This window comes from Oncorhynchus nerka, linkage group LG27 (genome assembly GCF_034236695.1).
Source record: "Oncorhynchus nerka isolate Pitt River linkage group LG27, Oner_Uvic_2.0, whole genome shotgun sequence".
Taxonomy (NCBI): domain Eukaryota; kingdom Metazoa; phylum Chordata; class Actinopteri; order Salmoniformes; family Salmonidae; genus Oncorhynchus; species Oncorhynchus nerka.
Genome location: NC_088422.1, coordinates 54,170,609 through 54,193,225, shown reverse-complemented (window position 1 = coordinate 54,193,225; position 22,617 = coordinate 54,170,609). Strand labels below are relative to the sequence as shown.

The 22,617-nt window shown below is 42.4% G+C and overlaps 1 protein-coding gene across 1 annotated transcript in view; it reads left to right on the top strand.

Moving 5' to 3' along the window:
* Positions 1 to 14,511: 14,511 nt before the first annotated feature.
* The window catches only part of LOC135565117 (rho guanine nucleotide exchange factor 28-like), a 32,621-nt gene continuing 24,515 nt past the window's right edge, over positions 14,512 to 22,617 (top strand). The window contains exon 1 of the mRNA XM_065011151.1: positions 14,512 to 15,864. Coding sequence (XP_064867223.1) covers positions 15,780 to 15,864 — 85 coding nt within the window. The 5' untranslated portion in view covers positions 14,512 to 15,779. The remainder of the gene's footprint in view (positions 15,865 to 22,617) is intronic.

Sequence of the window (22,617 nt, the reverse complement as noted above, 5' to 3'; positions counted from 1 at the left end):
GGTCATGTAGTGTACTTGTCTCTCTGCCCTAACAATGAGAGTCATTGTCCACAAAGCATTACGGCAGGCTGTCAAACTCCCGCCTATTCCTCTTTTTGGATTGGTGGACACATCTCATTATTTGAAAACATTTTTGAATATTCGATAAGGTTTGTTAAGGTCAACCACCTGTATTCAAGTTGACCATGTGGTGTATATAACATGTTTGCTGTCCATTTCAATTAATTGAGTGTAAATTGTGTGTATTTTTTTGTTTTTGTGTGAGTACTGTTTGACAATCAAATTTCCCTTTGGCATAATTGATTGATTGAATTATTGATTGCCTGTCTTTCATCAGCCCCCCCAACCCCCTGGCCACACCGCCGGCCGGTCTGTCCCAGGTGTGGGCTGTCCACTCTCATCTGCTGAGGTTCTGTCACGACTCAGAGAACCTAACCCTGACTGTCCGACAGAACCCACAGTGGAACCACCAGCAGAACCGACAGGCTGATATTCTTCTCCTGAGAGACAGACTGAGAGATCACAACTTCCTCCGACAGGTCAGTAAAATTCCAATTGAAATGTCACATACACTGTTTATCTCCCAATAGGAGACCAGGGTTCAATCCCTGCGTCCACCCTTCCCATTGTTTCTCACTCTTGCCTGCTTCCCCATCTCATTTAAATACTGTCTGAATAAAGTGTTAAACACCTAAACATATATATTTTAAAAGACTTGATTTTTTTTTTTAGTTGAGAGCAGCAATGAACTGGGTTCACAGGATGACACAACTTAGAGTAAGTAAGGGGTCCAATCTCTAAAAATGAATTTACAAAATGGGACAAACATCCAATCGAAATACTGCATGCAGAGTTTTGCAAGACTGTATTGCAAGTGCAAAGGAAAACTCAAAATAACGCATGTAGAGCAGAATTGGGCCAATATCCCCTTCTCATTCGAATAGAAAAAAGAGCCATCAAATTTTTACAACCATCTAAAAACAAGTGACCCCAAAACATTCCATCACACAGCTCTACAATGCCAAGAGATGAAACAAGAGAAGAGTCCCCTCAGCCAACTGGTTCTGAGGCTCAGTTCACGAAACCAACCCTGTAGAGCCTCAGGACAGCACTCAGAAAATCTGGCCCAACCAAATCATCACAAAACAAAAAGAAAAATATATCACCTATATATCACCTATATATCAACAGACAGTACATGGTGGCAGACTATCTGACCACTGTGACTGATAGAAAACTGAGGAAAATATTGACTAGGTACAGACTCAGTGAGCACAGTCTGGCTATAGAGACCGGTCATCACAGACAAACCTGGCTGCCCAGAGAGGACAGGCTGTGCTCACTCTGCTCCAGGGGAGAAGTAGAGACAGAGCTGCATTTCGTATTACACTGTGACAAATACTCAGACCTAAGAGAATATTTCAATACAAAGAATTTGAAACTATAAAATATGAGGAAAAAATCAAATATTTATTGGGTGAATTGCCAAAATGTGCAGTTTTGGCAGCCAAATATGTGTCCTCCTGCCACAACCTGAGGGACAGCCAGTTTTGTTTTGTCTTTTATGTCATGTGTCTTCTCAGTCATGTTGACACTGGTCTACTACCATTGCTTTAATGTATTGATGTCTACTACCATTTATTTATATATAAATATATATTTTTCGATATGTATACTTTGAGTGAGTGAGTGAGTGAGTGAGAGAGAACCCCTAATAAATGATTGATGGAATAGATGCCAATCTGATGATAACATGATTGAACTGTTCTCATCTATTTGCTCTTAGATCAAGGCCCTGAGAAGAGAGCAGTCAGAGACCATACTGGAGAAAGAGGAACTAGTGGATGAACCAGGAGAGAATGGTACTTTAGTTTTTGGCTGTATCCCAAATGGCACCCTATTCCCTATATACTGCACTAAGGATGCATCATTAGTCTTTGTCTGTGTGATTTGATCAATCCATGCAGTCCAAAGCGCTTATTCAAGCTAACGCAGCCTGTTCCACTCTTAGTACACTCTCCAAATCCTAAACTTTGGGCAACCTACTCTGACTTTGCCAGAACAGAAGGGCCCAATCGAAAATCGACCCCTATATCCTATACATTTGTGGAGATCTGAATAGATTTGACAGGTGTAAACCGTATGGTAATAGCTCCATCTTGCCCTCTGATAGACAAGGTGGAAATCTCACCAATTTGATTTGATTAGGTGGCCTGAGAAGAGGGCAGTCAGAGACCATACTGGAGAAAGAAGAACGAGTGGTTGGGATTGGCTCAGATTGTTTGAATCACTGAACTGTATTGCCCTCCAATGGGATATAGGAGTACTACCAGTCTAAGTAAACCAAGCCCAAGCGGATCTAACTTATTTATATAGTCTGAATCTATCTAGGGCACAGTGAGGCAACTTTATCTTTATGCTCATGACCTTTATGTAAATTATACATTGCACAATAGCTCGAGTTTAGTGCTCAAGATGGGATTCATTCTAAAGTAGGCAATTGGGTGTGTTAGTTTAAACCCATTCTGCACTCATTATTACAGCTTGTAAATAGTATGCATTAAACCAGAGTGACTATTCCTCTCAAAGTTGGATGTAGAATATTCAAAAATATTGGATCAGGCCTGGTAGGCAGGCAGACAAATAGAGGTTTGAAGAATGTTTAGAGACCGTATGAACCCTGGGTCGTTCATACGGTCTCTAAACATTCTTCAAACCTCTATTTAACTGGATCAGGCCTGGCAGATAGACAGGGCAGGCCAAGTGTGAGTTCCAAATGGTACCTTATTCTCTATGTAGTGCACTTCGTTGTCAAGGGTCCATAGGGTCTCTAAATGTTCTCTAAACCTCTATATAACAGGATCAGGCCTGGCAGGCATACAGACAGGGAAGGCCAAGATTGAGTTCCAAATTCTCTTTGTAGTGTGCTACTTTGACAAAAGGCTCAATAGGGTGTCCTAAATGTTCTCCAAACATCTATATGATGTGTCTTTGGCCTCATTAAATTGAAGACTTATTTTATCAAAACAATTCTCTGTAATTATTATTACATGATTAAACTAATCATGTAAATGTAATTAACTAGGAAGTTGGGGCAACAAGGAAAATCTTCAGATTACAAAGCTATAATCTTATATAACTCTTCAGATATTTTAATATCTGATCAATTAGTCTTCTTATTAATTAATTATTCTTTACCTCACGTTAGTCTCATTCCGAACGTTGTAAATCGCTGGTTATCTGCACGAACCCAGCCTTTACTATGAATCATCCATACATCAATTGTCTTAATAATTTATTTACTAACTAAATAATCACAGAAATGCATAAACAAACACATAGTAGATATGGTTACAAGGAAATGATAGGGGAGGTTCCCTAGTGGGCTAAGCCGATATGACAGCTTGGTGGACAAAGGGAAGTGTGTATGGACTGAGAAGGGCGGGAAAGACAAGTCACTACACAGTTGGTAATTGTATTGAAATGATAAATCCTTTGCACATGAATGCTCACTCATTCGGGAATAATTGCAATCAATATATACTTACGCCTAGTGTGTTGTCGGGATCTCTGTTGGAATCGTCCGTCTTTCTGTTGGAAAGTTCATCCAAGCTTCTCTCTGCCTTCCCTGGAGTCTTTTGTGGTTAGAATGGATACTTCAGAGTCCCATTCAGAAATGTTCTTATAGGATAGATGTTTCGACGGTTGTCGGTCTTCGCATTCCAGGTCGACATAATTCCTAGCTGCAGACTAGTAATTAGTATCGAAGATTTGCTCTTATTCTGTCGGTATTTATAGTCTCAGAGTTGAACCATTTCCACCCGTGTAGCCAATGCTCCACGTGGTTTGGTTAGGAATTCAACAAGCCACTACAAACTTAGCTTATACTGAGGTTTTTGTGGTCTCTATTCAAACCTTCGCCCCCCCTCTGTGATCGAGGTTCACGTGGTCTGAAGTGGGTTTCTCCAGGTGGGGGTTTTATTCGGAACTGTAGAAAATGGCTCTCCCATGAGCCAGATCATGTCTGTGTTCATGGGGGCAGGCCAATGACTTAGCTAAACTTCAAAGGGAATACAATTCTCTCACATTAACTGTTTAAAATCACATGACATAATTTCACAAATAGTTTAATCTTTACTCTTTCATTTTATATAATAATTAGACAAAAACCTCATAACGGAGGCTCCTTTATAAACAGAGTTATGGTAATGTGGCTGTATTGTCTTTCATGAGGTCACAGCCTGAAACAAAACGGACCGGGTCGTAGCTGGCTACTCCACCGACCGTTTACACATTCTCCAAAACATGGATATTGTTCAGTTCTCAAGTTCTGTGGTGTAGAAGAAGTTCTTTTGTTTTACTGTGAAACTCTCTCTATACTGCCTGTCCAGGGGTAGAGAGTCTCCTCCAGGAATTTATGACCTGAGATAACAGAACCTGGGTGTATGAGAAGGAGAGAGAGGGGGAAGGTACTCACTATACCCACGTCATGATATATATATATTCTGATCAGTCTTGGCATACAGACAGGGCAGGCCCAGTGTGAGTTCAAAATGGTACCTTATTCTCTATGTATTGCCCTACTTTGACAAGGGTCCATAGTGTCTCTAAACGTTCTCCAAACGTCTATTTATCTGGATCAGGCCTGGCTGTTAGACAGGGCATTTCCAGTGAGAGTTCCAAATGGCACCTTTTTTGCTTTGAAGAGCACTACTTTGACAAGTGTCCACAGGGTCTGTAAACATTCTCCAAACCTCTATAAAACTGGATTAGGCCTGGCAGGCAGACAGGGCAGGTCCAGCATTAGTTCCAAAATGACATCTTATTCTCTGTGTAGTGTACTTCTTTGACAAGGGTTATTCGGTTCTCTAAACTTTCTCCAAACCTTTATAATTCTGGATCAGGCCAGGCAGGCAGACAGGGCAGGCCCAGTTTGAGTTCCAAATGGTACCCTATTCTCTATGAAGTGCACTAATATTACAAGGGTCCATAGGGTCTCTAAACGTTATCCAAACCTCTAAATAACTGGATCAGGCCTGGCAGACAGACAAGGCAGGCCCAGAGTGAGTTCCAAATGGTACCCTATTCTCTATGTAGTGCACTTCTTTGACAATGGTCCACAGGGTCGCTAAACGTTCTCCAAACCTCTACATAAATGGATCATGCCTGGCAGGCTGGCAGACATGAGAGGCCCAGGGTGAGTTCCAAATGGCACCTTATTCTCTGTGTAGTGCACTACTTAGACAAGGGTCCATAGGGTCTCTAAACATTCTCCAAACCTTTAAGAGACCTGATCATGCCTGGCAGGCAGACAGGACAGGCCCAGAGTAGCCTAGTGGTTAGAGCGTTGGACTAATAACCGAAAGGTTGCAAGATCGAATCCCTGTCATTCTGCTCCTGAACACGGCAGTTAACCCACTGTTCCTAGGCTGTCATAGAAAATAATAATTTGTTCTTAACTGACAAGCCTAGGTAAACAAAGGTTAAATAAAAAAGAGCGAGATCCAAATGGTACCTTATTCTCTGTCAAGTGCACTGCTTTGAAAATAGTCCATAGGGTCTGTATATGTTCTCCAAACTTCTGTATGACTGGATCATGCCTGGCAGGCAGAGCAAGCCCAGGGTGAGTTCCAAATGGCGCCCTCTGTGTAGTGCACTTTTTGACAAAGGTCCATACAGTCTCGAAAGTTCTCCAACCCTCTATATAACTGGATCAGGCCTGGCAGGCAGACAGGGCAGGCCCGGAGATGAGTCCCAAATGGTATCTTATTCTCTATTTAGTGCGTTATTTTGACAAGGGTCTCTAAAGTTCTCCAACCCTCTATATAACTGGATCAGGCCTGGTAAGCAGGCAGACATGGGAGGCCCTCATTGAGTTCCAAATTGCACCTTATTCTCTGTGCAGTGCACTACTTTGACCAGGGTCCATAGGGTCTCTAAACCTTTTCTAACCCTGTACATAACTGAATCAGGCCTGACAGACAGGGCAGGCATAGAGTGAGTTCCAAATGGCACCTTATTTTCTATTTAGTGCATTACTTTGACAAGGGTCCATCGGGTCTCTAAACATTCTCCAAACCATTATATAACTGGATCAGGCCTGGCAAGCAGACAGGGCAGGCCCAGAGTAGCCTAGTGGTTAGAGAGTTGGACTAGCAACCAAAAGGTTGCGAGATTGAATCCCAGAGCTGACAAGGTAAAAATCTGTCGTTCTGCCCCTGAACAAGGCAGTTAACCAACTGTTCCTAGGCTGTCATTGAAAATAAGAATTTGTTGAGTAATTTAAGCAATTACAACATGTGATTATGCATAGGGTCATGTATACGGGGCGGCAGGGTAGCCTAGTCGTTAGAGCGTTGGACTAGTAATCGGAAGGTTGCAAGTTCAAACCCCCGAGCTGACAAGGTACAAATCTGTCGTTCTGCCCCTGAACAGGCAGTTAACCCGCTGTTCCTAGGCCGTCATTGAAAATAAGAATTTGTTCTTAACTGACTTGCCTGGTTAAATAAAGGTAAAATAAAAAATGTACAAATGCCCAGTTGCCCATTGTCTTGTATACCATAACTGTGTTATAGCTTCACAACCCATTGCTATATTTTGGATAAAGAGTTACCTCTCTAACAGAACCACATAGGGTGTTCTTTAATGGAAGCCTCTCTAACATAATCCAGTTAGAATCAGGAATTCCCCAGGGCAGCTATCTAGGCCCCTTACTTTCAATATTTTCTAACGACATGCCAGTGTGCCTATGTATGCGGGTGACTCAATATTATACATGTCAGCTACTACAGTGACTGAAGTGACTGAAATACTTAACAAGGAGCTGCAGTTATATTCAGAATTGGTGGCAAGGAATAAATTAACCCAAATATTTCAAAACCTAAAAGCATTCTATTTGGGACGAATCATTCACTTAACTCTAAACCTCACCGAAATCTTCTAATGAATAATGTGGAAATTGAGAAAAGGTCATGGTCAAACCATATTAATACAACAATAGCTAAGATTCAGAGGGGTTGGGTTAAATGCGAAAGACACATTTCAGTTCAAGGCATTCAGTTGTACAACTGACTAGGTATCCCCATTTCCCTTTCCCTAAGATTGGGCGAAGTCTCTCCATAATAAAGCGCTGCTCTGCCTTCTTAACAGCACTATCAACAAGGCATGTCCTACAGGCCCTAGTTTTGTCGCACCTAGACTAATGTTCAGTCGTTTGGTCTGGTGCCACAAAGAGGGACTTAGGAAAATTGCAATCGGCTCAGAACAGGGCAGCATGACTGGTCCTTGGATGTACACAGAGATCTAACATTAACAATATGTACGTCAATCTCTCCTGGCTCAAAGTGGAGGAGAGATTGACTTCATCAATGCTTGTATTTGTGAGAGGTAATCAAATCAAATCAAATTGTATTTGTCACATACACATGGTTAGCAGATGTTAGTGCGAGTGTAGCGAAATGCTTGTGCTTCTAGTTCCGACAATGCAGTAATAACCAACAAGTAATCTAGCTAACAATTCCAAAACTACTACCTTATAGACACAAGTGTAAGGGGATAAAGAATATGTACATAAAGATATATGAATGAGTGATGGTACAGAGCGGCATAGGCAAGATACAGTAGATTGTATTGAGTGCAGTATATACATATGAGATGAGTATGTAAACAAAGTGGCATAGTTAAAGTGGCTAGTGATACATGTATTACATAAGGATGCAGTAGATGATATAGAGTACAGTATATACGTATGCATATGAGATGAATAATGTAGGGTATGTAAACATTATATTAGGTAGCATTGTTTAAAGTGGCTAGTGATATATTTACATCATTTCCCATCAATTCCCATTATTAAAGTGGCTGGAGTTGAGTCAGTGTGTTGGCAGCAGCCACTCAATGTTAGTGGTGGCTGTTTAACAGTCTGATGGCCTTGAGATAGAAGCTGTTTTTCAGTCTCTCGGTCCCAGCTTTGATGCACCTGTACTGACCTCGCCTTCTGGATGATAGCGGGGTGAACAGGCAGTGGCTCGGGTGGTTGCTGTCCTTGATGATCTTTATGGCCTTCCTGTGACATCGGGTGGTGTGGAGGGCAGGTAATTTGCCCCCGGTGATGCGTTGTGCAGACCTCACTACCCTCTGGAGAGCCTTACGGTTGTGGGCGGAGCAGTTGCCGTACCAGGCGGTGATACAGCCCGACAGGATGCTCTCGATTGTGCATCTGTAGAAGTTTGTGAGTGCTTTTACCGACAAGCCAAATTTCTTCAGCCTCCTGAGGTTGAAGAGGCGCTGCTGCGCCTTCTTCACGATGCTGTCTGTGTGGGTGGACCAATTCAGTTTGTCTGAGATGTGTACGCCGAGGAACTTAAAACTTACTACCCTCTCCACTACTGTTCCACCGTTGAGTGTGAGGTTATTTTACTGACACCACACTCCGAGGGCCCTCACCTCCTCCCTGTAGGCCGTCTCGTCGTTGTTGGTAATCAAGCCTACCACTGTTGTGTTGTCCGCAAACTTGATGATTGAGTTGGAGGCGTGCGTGGCCACACAGTCGTGGGTGAACAGGGAGTACAGGAGAGGGCTCAAAACGCACCCTTGTGGGGCCCCAGTGTTGAGGATCAGCGGGGTGGAGATGTTGTTGCCTACCCTCACCACCTGGGGGCGGCCCGTCAGGAAGTCCAGTACCCAGTTGCACAGGGTGGGGTCGAGACCCAGGGTCTCGAGCTTGATGACGAGCTTGGAGGGCACTATGGTGTTAAATGCCGAGCTGTAGTCGATGAACAGCATTCTCACATAGGTATTCCTCTTGTCCAGATGGGTTAGGGCAGTGTGCAGTGTGGTTGAGATTGCATCGTCTGTGGACCTATTTGGGCGGTAAGCAAATTGGAGTGGGTCTAGGGTGTCAGGTAGGGTGGAGGTGATATGGTCCTTGACTAGTCTCTCAAAGCACTTCATGATGACGGAAGTGAGTGCTACGGGGCGGTAGTCGTTTAGCTCAGTTACCTTAGCTTTCTTGGGAACAGGAACAATGGTGGCCCTCTTGAAGCATGTGGGAACAACAGACTGGGATAGGGATTGATTGAATATGTCCGTAAACACAGCAGCCAGCTGGTCTGCGCATGCTCTGAGGGCGCGGCTGGGGATGCAGTCTGGGCCTGCAGCCTTGCGAGGGTTGACACGTTTAAATGTTTTCCTCGCGTCGGCTGCAGTGAAGGAGAGTCCGCATGTTTTAGTTGCGGGCAGTGTCAGTGGCACTGTATTGTCCTCAAAGCGGGAGCAAGACATCCTGGTCCGTGACGGTGCTGGTTTTCTTTTTGTAATCCGTGATTGACTGTAGACCCTGCCACATACCTCTTGTTTCTGAGCTGTTGAATTGAGATTCTACTTTGTCTCTATACTGACGCTTAGCTTGTTTGATTGCCTTGCGGAGGGAATAGTTACACTGTTTGTATTCGGTCATGTTTCCAGTCACCTTGCCCTGATTAAAAGCAGTGGTTCACGCTTTCAGTTTCACGCGAATGCTGCCATCAATCCACGGTTTCTGGTTTGGGAATGTTTTAATCGTTGCTATGGGAACGACATCTTCAACGCACGTTCTATAGAACTCGCACACCGAATCAGTGTATTCGTCAATGTTGTCGTCTGACGCAATACGGAACATATCCCAGTCCACCTGATGGAAGCAGTCTTGGAGTGTGGAATCAGATTGGTCGGACCAGCGTTGAACAGACCTCAGCGTGGGAGCTTCTTGTTTTAGTTTCTGTCTGTAGGCAGGGATCAACTAAATGGAGTCGTGGTCAGCTTTTCCCGAAAGGAGGGCGGGGCAGGGCCTTATATGCGTAGCGGAAGTTGGAATAGCAATGATCCAAGGTTTTTCCAGCCCTGGTTGTGCAATCGATATGCTGATAAAATTTAGGGAGTCTTGTTTTCAGATTAGCCTTGTTAAAATCCCCAGCTACAATGAATGCAGCCTCCGGATATATGGATTCCAGTTTGCAAAGAGTCAAATAAAGTTTGTTCAGAGCCATCGATGTGTCTGCTTGGGGGGGAATATATACGGCTGTGATTATAATCGAAGAGAATTCCCTTGGTAGATAATGCGGTCTACATTTGATTGTGAGGAATTCTAAATCAGGTGAACAGAAGGACTTGAGTTCCTGTATGTTGTTTTGGCCACACCACGTCACGTTAACCATAAAGCATACGCCCCCGCCCCTCTTCTTACCAGAAAGATGTTTGTTTCTGTCGGCGCGATGCGTGGAGAAACCAGCTGGCTGCACCGTCTCCGATAGCGTCTCTCCAGTGAGCCATGTTTCCGTGAAGCAAAGAACGTTACAGTCTCTGATGTCCCTCTGGAATGCTACCCTTGCTCGGATTTCATCAACCTTGTTGTCAAGAGACTGGACATTGGCGAGGAGAATGCTAGGGAGTGGTGCACGATGTGCCCGTCTCCGGAGTCTGACCAGAAGACCGCTTCGTTTTCCCCTTTTTCGAAGTCGTTTTTTGGGGTCGCCGGCTGGGATCCATTCCGTTGTCCTGGGTGAAAGGCAGAACACAGGGTCCGCTTCGCGAAAGTCATATTCTTGGTTGTACTGATGGTGAGTTGACGCTGCTCTTATGTTCATTAGTTCTTCTCGACTGATGACAACATGGAACTTTATTCCACATCAAGTAACTAATGCAAGCAGTAAAATTAGATTAAAAAAAACAGATAAAAATGCACCTTATGGAAGAGCGGGGACTGTGAATAGACACAAACAAAGGCATAGACATATGCATACACACACACAAGATAACATATGCACTATCCACACACGTACACATGGATTTTGTGTTGTAGATATGTGGTAGTAGAGTAGTGGCCTGAGGGCACACACTTAATGTGTTGTGAATGTATTGTAATCTTTTTTAAATGTTATAACTGCCTTCATTTTGCTGGACCCCAGGAAGAGTAGCTGCTGCCTACCAAAACAGGATCCATAATAAATACAAATACCATGGCTAGAAGAAGATGTCTCTGTGACTTTGAAAGAGGGGTCTCAAAGGATAATAGAGGGTTTAAAGTGTGTGTGTGTGTGTGTGTGTGTGTGTGTGTGTGTGTGTGTGTGTGTGTGTGTGTCTCAGTCACCAGATCTCAACCTAATTGAACACTTATAGGACATTTGTTTTCCACCACCATCAAAAACCCAACGTTGTTGCCACGTCATTTCAACCCAAAAACGAATTGGATTTGCAAAAAGGAATCAACTTAAGGGCATTTTGTCTAAATACAATGACATGTTGAAATGTTTTGATTTATGTTTTGAAATCACTTTAAGTTGACAACTCAACAAAATGTAAATCAAAACTAGACGTTGAACTGACATTTGTACTTAGTGTCAAAACACCAAATAAATGGTGTTGGATCCCTCCAATAGAGTTCCAGACACTTGTAGAATCTATGCCAAAGTGCATTGAATCTGTTCTGGTAACCCAACACCTTATTAAGACACTATGTTGGTGTTTCCTTTATTTTGACAGTTACCTGTATGTCATAGAGCAGTCTTTGAACAACTACTGGACTTGTTTTGAATGGTTGTTTGAAATGTTATGATTTCTGTATGACATCATCATCATGCTTATTTTACCATTTCTTTGTCGAGGTTTGTATCCTGTCATCACTGCAGGCAGTACCGCTACAGTAGACAATGTGAGTAGTGACCAAGAAATACCTTTTATTCTTTGAGTATTACCTATATTATGACCCCAATGTCTTTACCTTACTCCATGTTACATGCTGTATATGAAAGTGAATTCAACCGGCTAAATGGTAGAATGTTGGGGATTTGTGTTCTGATTCAATATTCTACATTGTTAAATTCTGAAGTATTGTTAGGATGTTGAAGTTGGCATCAAACTGGTGAAAAGTGGCTTGTATGAGAGGTGTGTGTGCTCGTGTTTGTGTTCATGCTCATAGTGTGCTACATCCTTCAGGATAGATTTATGTGATGCAGGTGGTAGGAAATTGACTACACACACACACACACGTGCACGCACACACACACAAACACACAGACATGGGCGCGTGCACAACACACACACAGAGTCCAGGTACCATGCACAAACTTACTTCTCACTCCCATTTTTCTCAGTGTGTGTAGCATTGTGAAAAGCCTCTTTGTGTCTCCATTCAGGACATGGAGGAGCACCTCATGTTTTGTCTAAAAGAAGAAGAAGAATCACTGACATACTCTGGTAAGGGTTTTTATGTCTCATCAGATCACAGTATTTCTGGGCCCTTGTTCATAAAGCCTCTCAGAGTGCTGTTCTAGGATCTGCCCGTGTAAACGTATTCATTATAATCTAAAAGGCCAAACTGATCCTAGATCCTACTCTGAGACGCTTTATGAATACAGGGCCAGGTGTATCATGAAATAATTGACACAAAATGAATGTCACAGTGAATGTGGCCTATAGCTTCCTTCCTACCATAGATTATTATGTTTGTAACTGAACCTAGAAGGAAAAGAGAGTGAGAGTTGAAGTGTCAGACTTTGACGCTGCTCAAGTGAGGAGACCTCATCTGTAGGATCTAATTGGCGAACAGAAAAGGAAGATTTAAGCTAGCAGACTCCACAAGGGCACCATTACTGTACTATACTTCAGAAAACCACACACTTCTCTCTTTCGCGTACTCTCTCGCCACTTCTTTCTCTCTCTCTTCTAGTCTCTCTCCCTCTTTCCTTTCCTTGTCTCCCCTAGCCATAATCTCTCCACAAAATGTATGATCATGTTTCTGCTTGCTGGCCTCCACTGGGCCCTTCCACACATTTCCTGGAGTCCTTTTGCTCTGGATTAGCACAGATATGGGATCAGCTTCCCCTTCACCAGATTCTTACCTTTACCATTTGAAGAGAAAACACAAAACTCACCTTAGATCAGGGTCTAGTGGTACTGGGTTTGGCTGACCTTTGGTTGGAGACTGTGTGAACATCCTGCGAGTTAATGATTGGCTGGTGAACATCCTGCGGGTTAATGATTGGCTGGTGTGAGCTGCGTCCTAAATGGCCCCTTATTTCCTACATAGTGCATTACCAGCCCTGGACAAAGGTAGCGCACTATGCAGGGAATAGTGCGCTACCATTTAGGAATCAGACACATGTTTCTGGGTAAGAATGTTGTGGCTGCATGCTCAGGGCTCGGGTTTTAACATTTGGCACTGGCAGCTGTAATTGTAATATCCCGCGGTCTGTGTTGTTTTCACCCTGTATGGTTAAGCCATTTTAGTGACTAAAATGTGTGTGCATGTTTGTGTGTCGATGGTTGTGTGTATGTGTGTGCAAGCGTGCGTGCGTGTGTGTGTGTGTACATTTTATGTATGTGTTAACAGATTTACTAGTCTCTCTGTTCTTTGTATTGGTTACCACACATACACTATCACACACACAACTGTAGTGGAATAAAGTGGACACACATGCAATCCAATGAAATTCCTTATCACAAATACCAAACATGACATGTTCAAAATATTTGTCAGGCTCTCAAGCGTTACAAATGACCTCCAGTATTTTTGTTAACAAGTTTGTGGAGTATGACAAGTATCCACAAAGCGATATGTATACCTGAAATATGGTGCTCTGACTGCACTTAATTTGGTAGCTAATAGACAAACATTACTCCAATAGATGAAGGTTCAGTCAGGGGATGAGGAATCTGGAGTGTAGTTTTCATGTTCTTCCTGTTCCTCTTGATAAGCTGTCTCTTTATTGCTCTTTACCTCCAATTAACACATGCCGCTCTCTAACCCTCTGTCCCTATCCCTTTGCCCCCTCTTGCTACTACTCTCCCTCCTTTTGTTTGCTCTCATCCTCCTCTACACCTTGATTTTTCCTCACCCCCTCCACAGGGAAAGAAAGCGAGTTGTTAAAGTGCCAGACTTTGACGCTCCCTCTTTCCTCTCCTCGTCTCCTCTTAAGGTTTTTGTCTGAAGGTTTGTTGCAGCCAACTGTGGTGGAATAGAGTGGACACACATGGTCTCTGTTTTTAGCTCTCGATCAGACCTCCAGGGGGAGTACAAACTGTGTTTGGATATAGAATACTGCACTGGCAACTTGGTGTGTGTGTGTGTGTGTGTGTGTGTGTGTGTGTGTGTGTGTGTGTGTGTGTGTGTGTGTGTGTGTGTGTGTGTGTGTGTGTGTGTGTGTGTGTGTGTGTGTGAGAATCTCTGACAGTCTCTTGGTTTCTTTGTGCTGCTACTGCCTGTTTCCACTTTACTGACATGGCAATCTGCCTTGAAACCCCTCTGTTTCTCAGTCACTATCCTCTCCAAGAGCTTTCTTCCTTTCTGAAGACTGCTGAAGACTCTGGTTACGTCTACTTTGACCCTATGGGCCCTGGTCAAAAGTAGTGCTCTGTATCAGGAATAGGGTGTCATTTAAGGATACAGCCTCTCTCTGAGGATTCATTTAGAACATTTCTCTGTGCATATGTGTGGTGAGGCCGTGTGTTTAGTGAGTAGTGTTGTGCCCTGGGCTTGTGCAGTAGGGGGATGTGTAGTGTTGCCGTGTGTGTTGTGTTCTCTACACAGCGTTAACTCTAGGACTGAGATTCATTATTCTTATCTCTGACTCGTCTCACTCTGACCTCCTTGTCGATTCCTCAGGTCAGGACCAGCTGTCTGGCCCTGTGTTTGTCTTTCAAGATGGTCTGTAGGCGGGCACTCCTCTCTACTCTGTTTCTCTCTCTCTCCTTCGCCTTTAGTCATTTTTATCCCTGTCACTCGTTCCTCCTCCCCTCATGTTCTGGTCTCTCCCCCTCTCTGCTGAGTGTGGTGGGTGAGTGAGGGAAAAGGAAAAAAAGAGAGTCTGGACTGGAGAGGGTAGGATAGAGCGAGGGTTGGGGGAAGAAGGGATTAAAAAGAGAAAAGGAGGAGGAGAAGGAAATAGACTGGACGGGAGAGGGTGGGTTAGAGAGAGGGTTGGGGAAGAAGGGAGAAACAAGATAACAGAAGGAAATAGAGACTGGATGGGAGAGGTTAGGATAGAGCGAAGGTTGGAGAAAAATGTGAAAAGAAGGAAAGAAAGAGAGACTGGACAGGAGAGGGTAGGATAGAGCGAAGGTTGGGGAAGAAGGGAGAAAAAAGAGAAAATGATGAGGAGAAAGAAAGACAGGACGGGATAGGGTAGGATAGAGTGAGGGTTGGGGAAGAAAAGGAAAATAGAAAAGGAGGAAGAGAAGGTGAGAAAGAGAGACTGGATGGGAGACGGTAGGATAGAGCGAGGGTTGGGGAAGAAGGAAGAAAAAAGAGAGAAGGAAAGAAAGAAATAAAAAAGAGAGACGGGACAGGAGAGGGTAGGATAGAGCAAATTTTGGGGAAGAAGGGAGAAAAAAGTGAAAAGGTGGAGAAGGCAAGAAAGCAAGAGAAAAAAGAGACAAAGTGAGCAGTCTCGATATGCTAGATGATTTGGAGTTTTGAGGGGAAGAGGGTAGGAGGGGCGTTTGGAGTCAGGGAGGGGGAGATGTGGGAACATGCTGGCTCACTGCTGAAGTGTCAGTGTCTGCACTCTGCTGAGACTCAGACGGAAGGAAGGAGTAAACTGGTTCAACATCAGTCCAACCAAGACTCCTGAAGAACTGAAGAACACACTCAATGTACAAGAGATAGTCAGGAATATCCAACCTGGAGGAAAATTGAGGTTCAGTAAAATATGTTTATTTTTTTCATTAAAAACTAAGGTGTTTTGGTGTTAAAGCCTTGGTCAGGCTGCAGGGTGCTCTGAGACTCATAGACGAAACACAGAGTCATGGATTCATACTCTGACTCTCCTTTTAACTACTCCTGGCCCTCTTTCCCCAAGACGAGGATACACAAGAAGATGGACAAGCAAGGTAACACTGGGACTATTTGACATATTTTCATTTAATTTTATGAAACCTTTATTCATCCAGGTTGGTCCGGAATAAATTTATTTTCAAGAAAGACCTTGGAGTCTCCTGTGCTTTAACTATCCATTGATTGCAATTTACATTGATGGTTAGATGTGGTTCAATGGATTGTGAGAGGATCACTTTCCATGTGGACTAAATGCTTGAATTTGGAATCTTTTTCAGAATGTGTTTTCCCTTTCCAATATTTTCCCTCAGTGGAACATCTCCTTGAAAACAATCTGGTCACTGACATGTTGAGAGCAATGTCCAAAGATTTGTGACTGCACCCTTACTTTGTTGCAGAGTAAGACCAAGTTGAAGGGATAGTTCACCTAAATTACAAAATGACATATGGGTTTCCTTACCCTGTAAGCAGTCTATAGACAAGGTATAACAGCCGTCAATGCTTTGGTTTTGATTACCTTGATACTATCTCCAAATGCTATTTATTTTTGCCCCCAAACCCATTCCAGTCAATATCCCAGATATTATGTTCTGTTTGTAATTAGTTGGTATATAGCAGAAGCTGTGCAGTAAGTCTGTGTTTCCTTGCCTATCCTTCATGTCCCTAAGTCATACAAGGTTTACAGGAAAGCTTAGAGTGGTAGTCACAATGCTATATTCCACAAAGACATCAGCAGAATGAAGAATGATAATCAGTCTTTTTGGCAGTGATGTTTCAATGTTTTTTTCTTCTTCTTCTTACCCATATTTAGCTGTATACAGTTGCAGTGAGAGTGTGTTTGCTAATGATGTAACTAGGATACCTGACAACTAATAGTGGAATGTCAGACATTCTGTCTAGGATAACGGATTGGCTTGTATCTTGTGGACAGACATCTCCTGAGGCCAGATCACACGCACTTCCTATGATGGCAGGGAGAACATAAATGTTGCCCTCTGCGTGACTGTTGTACTTCATTGACAGTGACTGACACTGTCTGTGGCTACTCAACCCAGTTGAACTATTTGTGTTTTCTTACTATAACTGATTTCCCTGATCAGCTGCTTTACTGAGGAATGTTTTCTTGCAATGACTGTGATATTTGGTTGTCTTACCTCCCTTATTTTAGTTGAGTTTATTAATTTGACGCACATAAAAGCCATACATGCACATGAGTAAAATCATTGAGGATGACACACAATAAAGTCTGGGATTTATATCAATTGTGGTCATCTTGAGGCAAGATGACGAGGCAAGATCGAACATGTTTGAACACAGTATGGAGTGAGATAATAAAACATAAAAACAAAGAGGAGGAACATCTATCTCATCATTGCAGTTACACAGAAGACATCAAACTGTTTATTTTTAAAGCTGCCCAGAGAGGATGTAATGTTTATGGGCAGAGGCAACTCATTCCACGCTGTGATGCTCCAGTATACAAGTACCTTTCCTAGCATTACTCCTGAACCTGTATAAGCACACATTAGCAACACCTGATCTGGTGCTGTGATTTTGTGCATCCCTAACATTGGGAAAGTAATCAGTTAGATATCTGGGTGCAGAACCATAAATTCTCCTGTAAACCAAACCCAGTCTTATCTGGGACACCCTAACCTCAACATGCAGTAAGTTGAGTTTCTGAAAGCAGCTCCTGCCTTTGTGACTATGTGGACTCACCTTCAATACTACCCTGATCAGCTTATTTTGGATACCTGGAGTTTCCCCTTCAGAATTTTCAATAAGCCCCCAAACCAGGAAGCGTAGTCAAAATGGCATTGAATGAGAGCAGTGGCACGCACTCAAAGATTCCTTATCAAGCAGCTTGGACATTCTAGACAAAAACTTGTTTCTGGCATAAACCTTCCCTAGCACTTTAGTGACCATGTTCACACCCCCCAAGCAGAAGTAAATTAAAAGAGTTAAATTCATTGGCAACCTCTGCTTTGTCATATACCATCTCCGCCCTGATGCTCAGTCCAATACTGTTTAGTTTTGTTTTTCGTAGTAGTACTACAGCCTAGTTCCTTGAATGATTTCCAAAGCTTTTTAATGGTAATTTTTGTACTCAATGATTTTATCAGCAAAGTAACCTCTTAGCTTCATCCATCCTGCTCTGTGCTTCATTTCTGTGACGTTTACAGTGCATTCGGAAAGTATTCAGACCCCTTAAACTTTTCCACATTGTGTTACGTTACGGACTTCTAAAATTGATTAAATGTAAAAAAATAAAATAAAATAAAACTCGTCAAGCAACACACAATTCCCCATACTGACAAAGTGAAAACAGGTTTTTAGAATTGTTTGCAAATTTATTACAAATAAAAATAGATACCTTATTTACATAAGTATTCAGACCCTTTGCTATGAAACTCTAAATTGAGCTCAGATGCATCCTGTTTCCATTGATCATCCTTGAGATGTTTCAACAACTTGATTAGAGTCCGCCTGTGCTAAATTTAATTGATTGGACATGATTTGGAAAGGTACACACCTGTTTATAGAAGGTCCCACAGTTGACAGTGCATGTCAGAGCAAAAACCAAATCATGAGGTCAAAGGAATGGTCCGTAGAGCTCCAAAACAGGATTGTGTCGAGGCAGAGATTTCTTCAGCATTGAAGGTCCCCAAGAACACAGTGACCTCCATCATTCTTAAATGGAAGAAGTTTGGAACTAACAACACTGTTCCTAGAGCTGGCCGACCGAACAAACTGAGCAATCAGGGGAAAAGGGCCTTGGTCAGGGAGGTGAAGATGGGAGAACCTCCCTCTGTGGAGATGGGAGAACCTTACAGAAGGACAACTGTCTCTGCAGCACTACACCAATCAGGCCTTTATGGTAGAGTGGCCAGACAGAAGCCACTCCTCAGTAAACGTCACATGACAGCCAGCTTGGAGTTTGCCAAAAGGCACCTAAAGGACTCCCAGACCATGAGAAACAAGATTCTCTGGTCTGATGAAACCAAGATTGAACGGAGCAAAGTACAGAAAGATCCTTGATGAAACCCTGTTCCAGAGCGCTGATGACCTCAGACTGGGGAGAAGGTTCAACTTCCAACAGGACAACGACTCTAAGCACACAGCCAGGACAACATAGGAGTGGCTTCGGGATAAGTCTCTGAATTTCCTTGAGTGGCCCAGCCAAAGCCCATACATGAACCCGATCAAACATCTTTGGAGAGACCTGAACATAGCTGCGCAGCAACTCTCCCCATCCAACCTGACTGAGCTTGAGAGGATCTGCAAAGAAGAATGAGAGAAACTCCCCAAATACAGGTGTGCCAAGCTTGTAGCATCATACCCAAGAAGACTCAAGGCTGTAATCGCTGCCAAAGGTGCTTCAACAAAATACAAAGAGTAAAGGATCTGATTACTTATATAAATGGAAATGTGTTTAATTGTATACATTTGAAAACACTTCTAAAACCAGTTTTTGCTTAGTCATTATAGGGTATTGTGTGTAGATTGATGAGGAAAAAACAATTTTATCAATTTTAGGAAAAGGCAGTAACGTAACAAAATGTGGAAAAGTGAAGGAGTCTGAATACTTTCCGAATGCAGGAGAAAATCAGGCTGCTCTTGAGTGTTCTTACAACTCTTAAAACCTTTTTTGGGATAGGGGGCAGCATTTTCACTTTTAGATGAAAAGCGTGCCCAGAGTGAACTGCCTCCTACTCTGTCCCAGATGCTAATATATGCATATTATTATTAGTATTGGATAGAAAACACTGTGAAGTTTCTAAAACTGTTTGAATGATGTCTGTGAGTATAACAGAACTCATATTGCAGGCGAAAATCGGAGAAAAATCCAACCAGGAAGTGGGACATCTGAGGTTTGTAGTATTTCAAAGCTTTGCCTACCGAGTACCCATTGAGATATGGATGAGGTTGCACTTCCTAGGGCTTCCACTAGATGTCAACTGTCTTTTGAAAGTTGAATGAGGATTCTACTATAAAGGAGGGGCTCATGAGACCTGTTTGAGGCAGTGGTCTGGCATAGTACCTCGGTCTCATGACGCGCGCTCCCGACAGAGTTGCCTCTCGTTCCAGTGCCTTTTCTGTAGACAAAGGAATTCTCCGGTTGGAACATTATTGATGTTTTATGTTAACTAGTTGGATATAGGGGGCGCTCTTTTAATTTTTGGATGAAAAACGTTCCCATTTTAAACAAGATATTTTGTCACGAAAAGATGCTCGACTATGCATATAATTGACAGCTTTGGAAAGAAAACACTCTGATGTTTCCAAAACTGCAAAGATATTGTCTGAGTGCCACAGAACTGATGTTACAGGCGAAACACAGATAAAAATCCAATCAGGAAGTGCCGCATTTTTTGAAACCGCCTCATGCCAATGACTCCTCAAATGGCTGTGAAGGAGCTAGGAGTCCGCTTACGTTTTCCCCAAGGTGTCTACAGCATTGTGACGTCTTTTTAGGCATTTCCATTGGAGAATGGCTGTAAGAGACCATATAGGGTGAGTGGTCGCATGGTGTCTCCCGGAGAAAACCTTGCGTAAAATACTGAGGTAGCCATTTTTCCAATCGTTTCTTATGAGAAACCAACTGCCTTGACGGATATATTATCGAATACATATGTTAAAAACACCTTGAGGATGGATCCTAAACAACGTTTGCCATGTTTCTGTCGATATTATGGAGTTAATTTTAAAAAAGTTTGGCGTTATAGTTGAAGTATTTTTCGGTCTTTTCTCAGCCAAGCAGGATGAACAAACGGGACGTTTTTCACCTACAAAAATATTATTTTGGGAAAAAAGGAACATTTGCTATCTAACTGGGAGTCTCCTGAGTGAAAGCATCTGAAGTTCTTCAAAGGTAAATGATTTAATTTGGTTGCTTTTCTTATTTTTGTGAAAATGTTGCCTGCTGCCAGCAGAGCCTAGCATAGCATTATGCCATGATAAACTTACACAAATGCTTGTGTAGCGTTGGCTGTAACGCATATTTTGAAATTCTGAGATGACAGTGTTGTTAACAAAAGGCTAAGCTTGTGTTTGAATACATTTATTTCATTTCATTTGCCATTTTCATGAATAGGAAAAGTTGCGTTATGGTAATGCGCTTGAGGCTATGATTACGCTCCCGGATACAGGATTGCTCGTCGCTAGAGGTTAAAAACATCCTAACGATTGATTCCATACATCGTTTGACGTGTTTCTAAAGGACTGTAACGGAACTTTTTGAGTTTTTGTCTGGATTAAATGCTCGCGCCTCATGAAGATGGATTACTGGGCTGAACACGCTAACAACAAGTGGCTATTTGGACATTAATGATGGAACTTTATGGAACAAATCAGTCATTTATTGTCGAACTGGGATTCCTGGGAGTGCCTTCTGATGAAGATCATCAAAGGTAAGTGAATATTTATGGTGTTGTTTCTAACTTTGTTGATTCCAAAATGGTGGCTATTCCTCTGGCTCTTTTTGGTTCTGAGCGCCGTTCTCAGATTATGCTTTTTCTGTAAAAAAAAATGTAATAATCTGATACAGAGGTTGCATTAAGGAGAAGTCTATCTTTAATTATGTGAATAACACTAGTATCTTTTATCAATGTTTATTATGAGTATTTCTGCTAAAATCACCGGATGTTTTGGAATCAAAACATTACTGCGCGTAAGGCGCCAATGTAAACTGAGATTTTTGGATATAAATATGCACATTATCGAACAAAACATATGTATTGTGTAACATGATGTCCTATGAGTGTCATCTGATGAAGAGCATCAAAGGTTAGTGATTCATTTTCTCAGTATTTCAGCTTTTTGTGCTTTAGCTGTAAAGCATTTTTGAAATCGGACAAGATGGGTAGATTAACAAGATGTTTCTTTCATTTGCTGTATTGGATTTGTTAATGTGTGAAAGTTACATATTTCAAAAAAATATTTTTTAATTTCGTGCGCTGCCTTTTCAGCGGAATGTTGTCAAGGTGTAAGTAATCTTTAATGTATGATAATGTAATCCCATGTTTTGTTCTAGATGAACTCCACCAGAATAAGGTTAAATGCCAGAAGGGCTGGTAGTCCTGTCTAAATTGGGGGGTTTGCACAGCATGATCATGACTTGGCTGATAATAGGGGCCTCGAGAAGCCGGTATGGGGGCCTCAAGGGGATCAAATGGGCTGGTGTCTGTTAGAAATGCACGTGTCGATATCTGTAGTGTATGGAAAGAGTTTTGTAGAATCACAGTATTTTGGTGTCAAGATATTCTCTCTGTAATGATTTAAACAGTTCAGCTTTGGGAGAGATTAAGTTACTGCCATGTCTGTTTCATCACTGCTGAACTCTCTTCTCCTCCTGTTGCACTGCTGAATGTGATAGGCGATAACACACATTATTGCCTGATAATTGAGAATGATACTGTAAGATGATGCTGTAAGTGTTATTTCTGTTATGCATATGAAGATTAGGTGAATGGAATCCAGCCCACAGTGTATTCTTCTTAATATATTGTTAACTGCATAAACATGACTGGCGGACTAAATTATGATATATGTCCAATTTAAGTGTTCATTTTGTATATGCAAAGTGTGTGGAAGTCAGTTTTCCTGTTTGTTTTTGCACCCCTCCCATGCATCTGTGAGGTAACATCAGGTGTGCAAAAGGGTATTTCTTAATTATTTGTGAATTTGAGCTTTCCGACTGAGAAATATGTGAAAACGCTTAAACACACACATTGTAATGATCAGGATTATTTGACTGCACAGGTGTCATAGCACAGAATAGTTGCTTGGACTTTAGAGGTTGTTTGAAC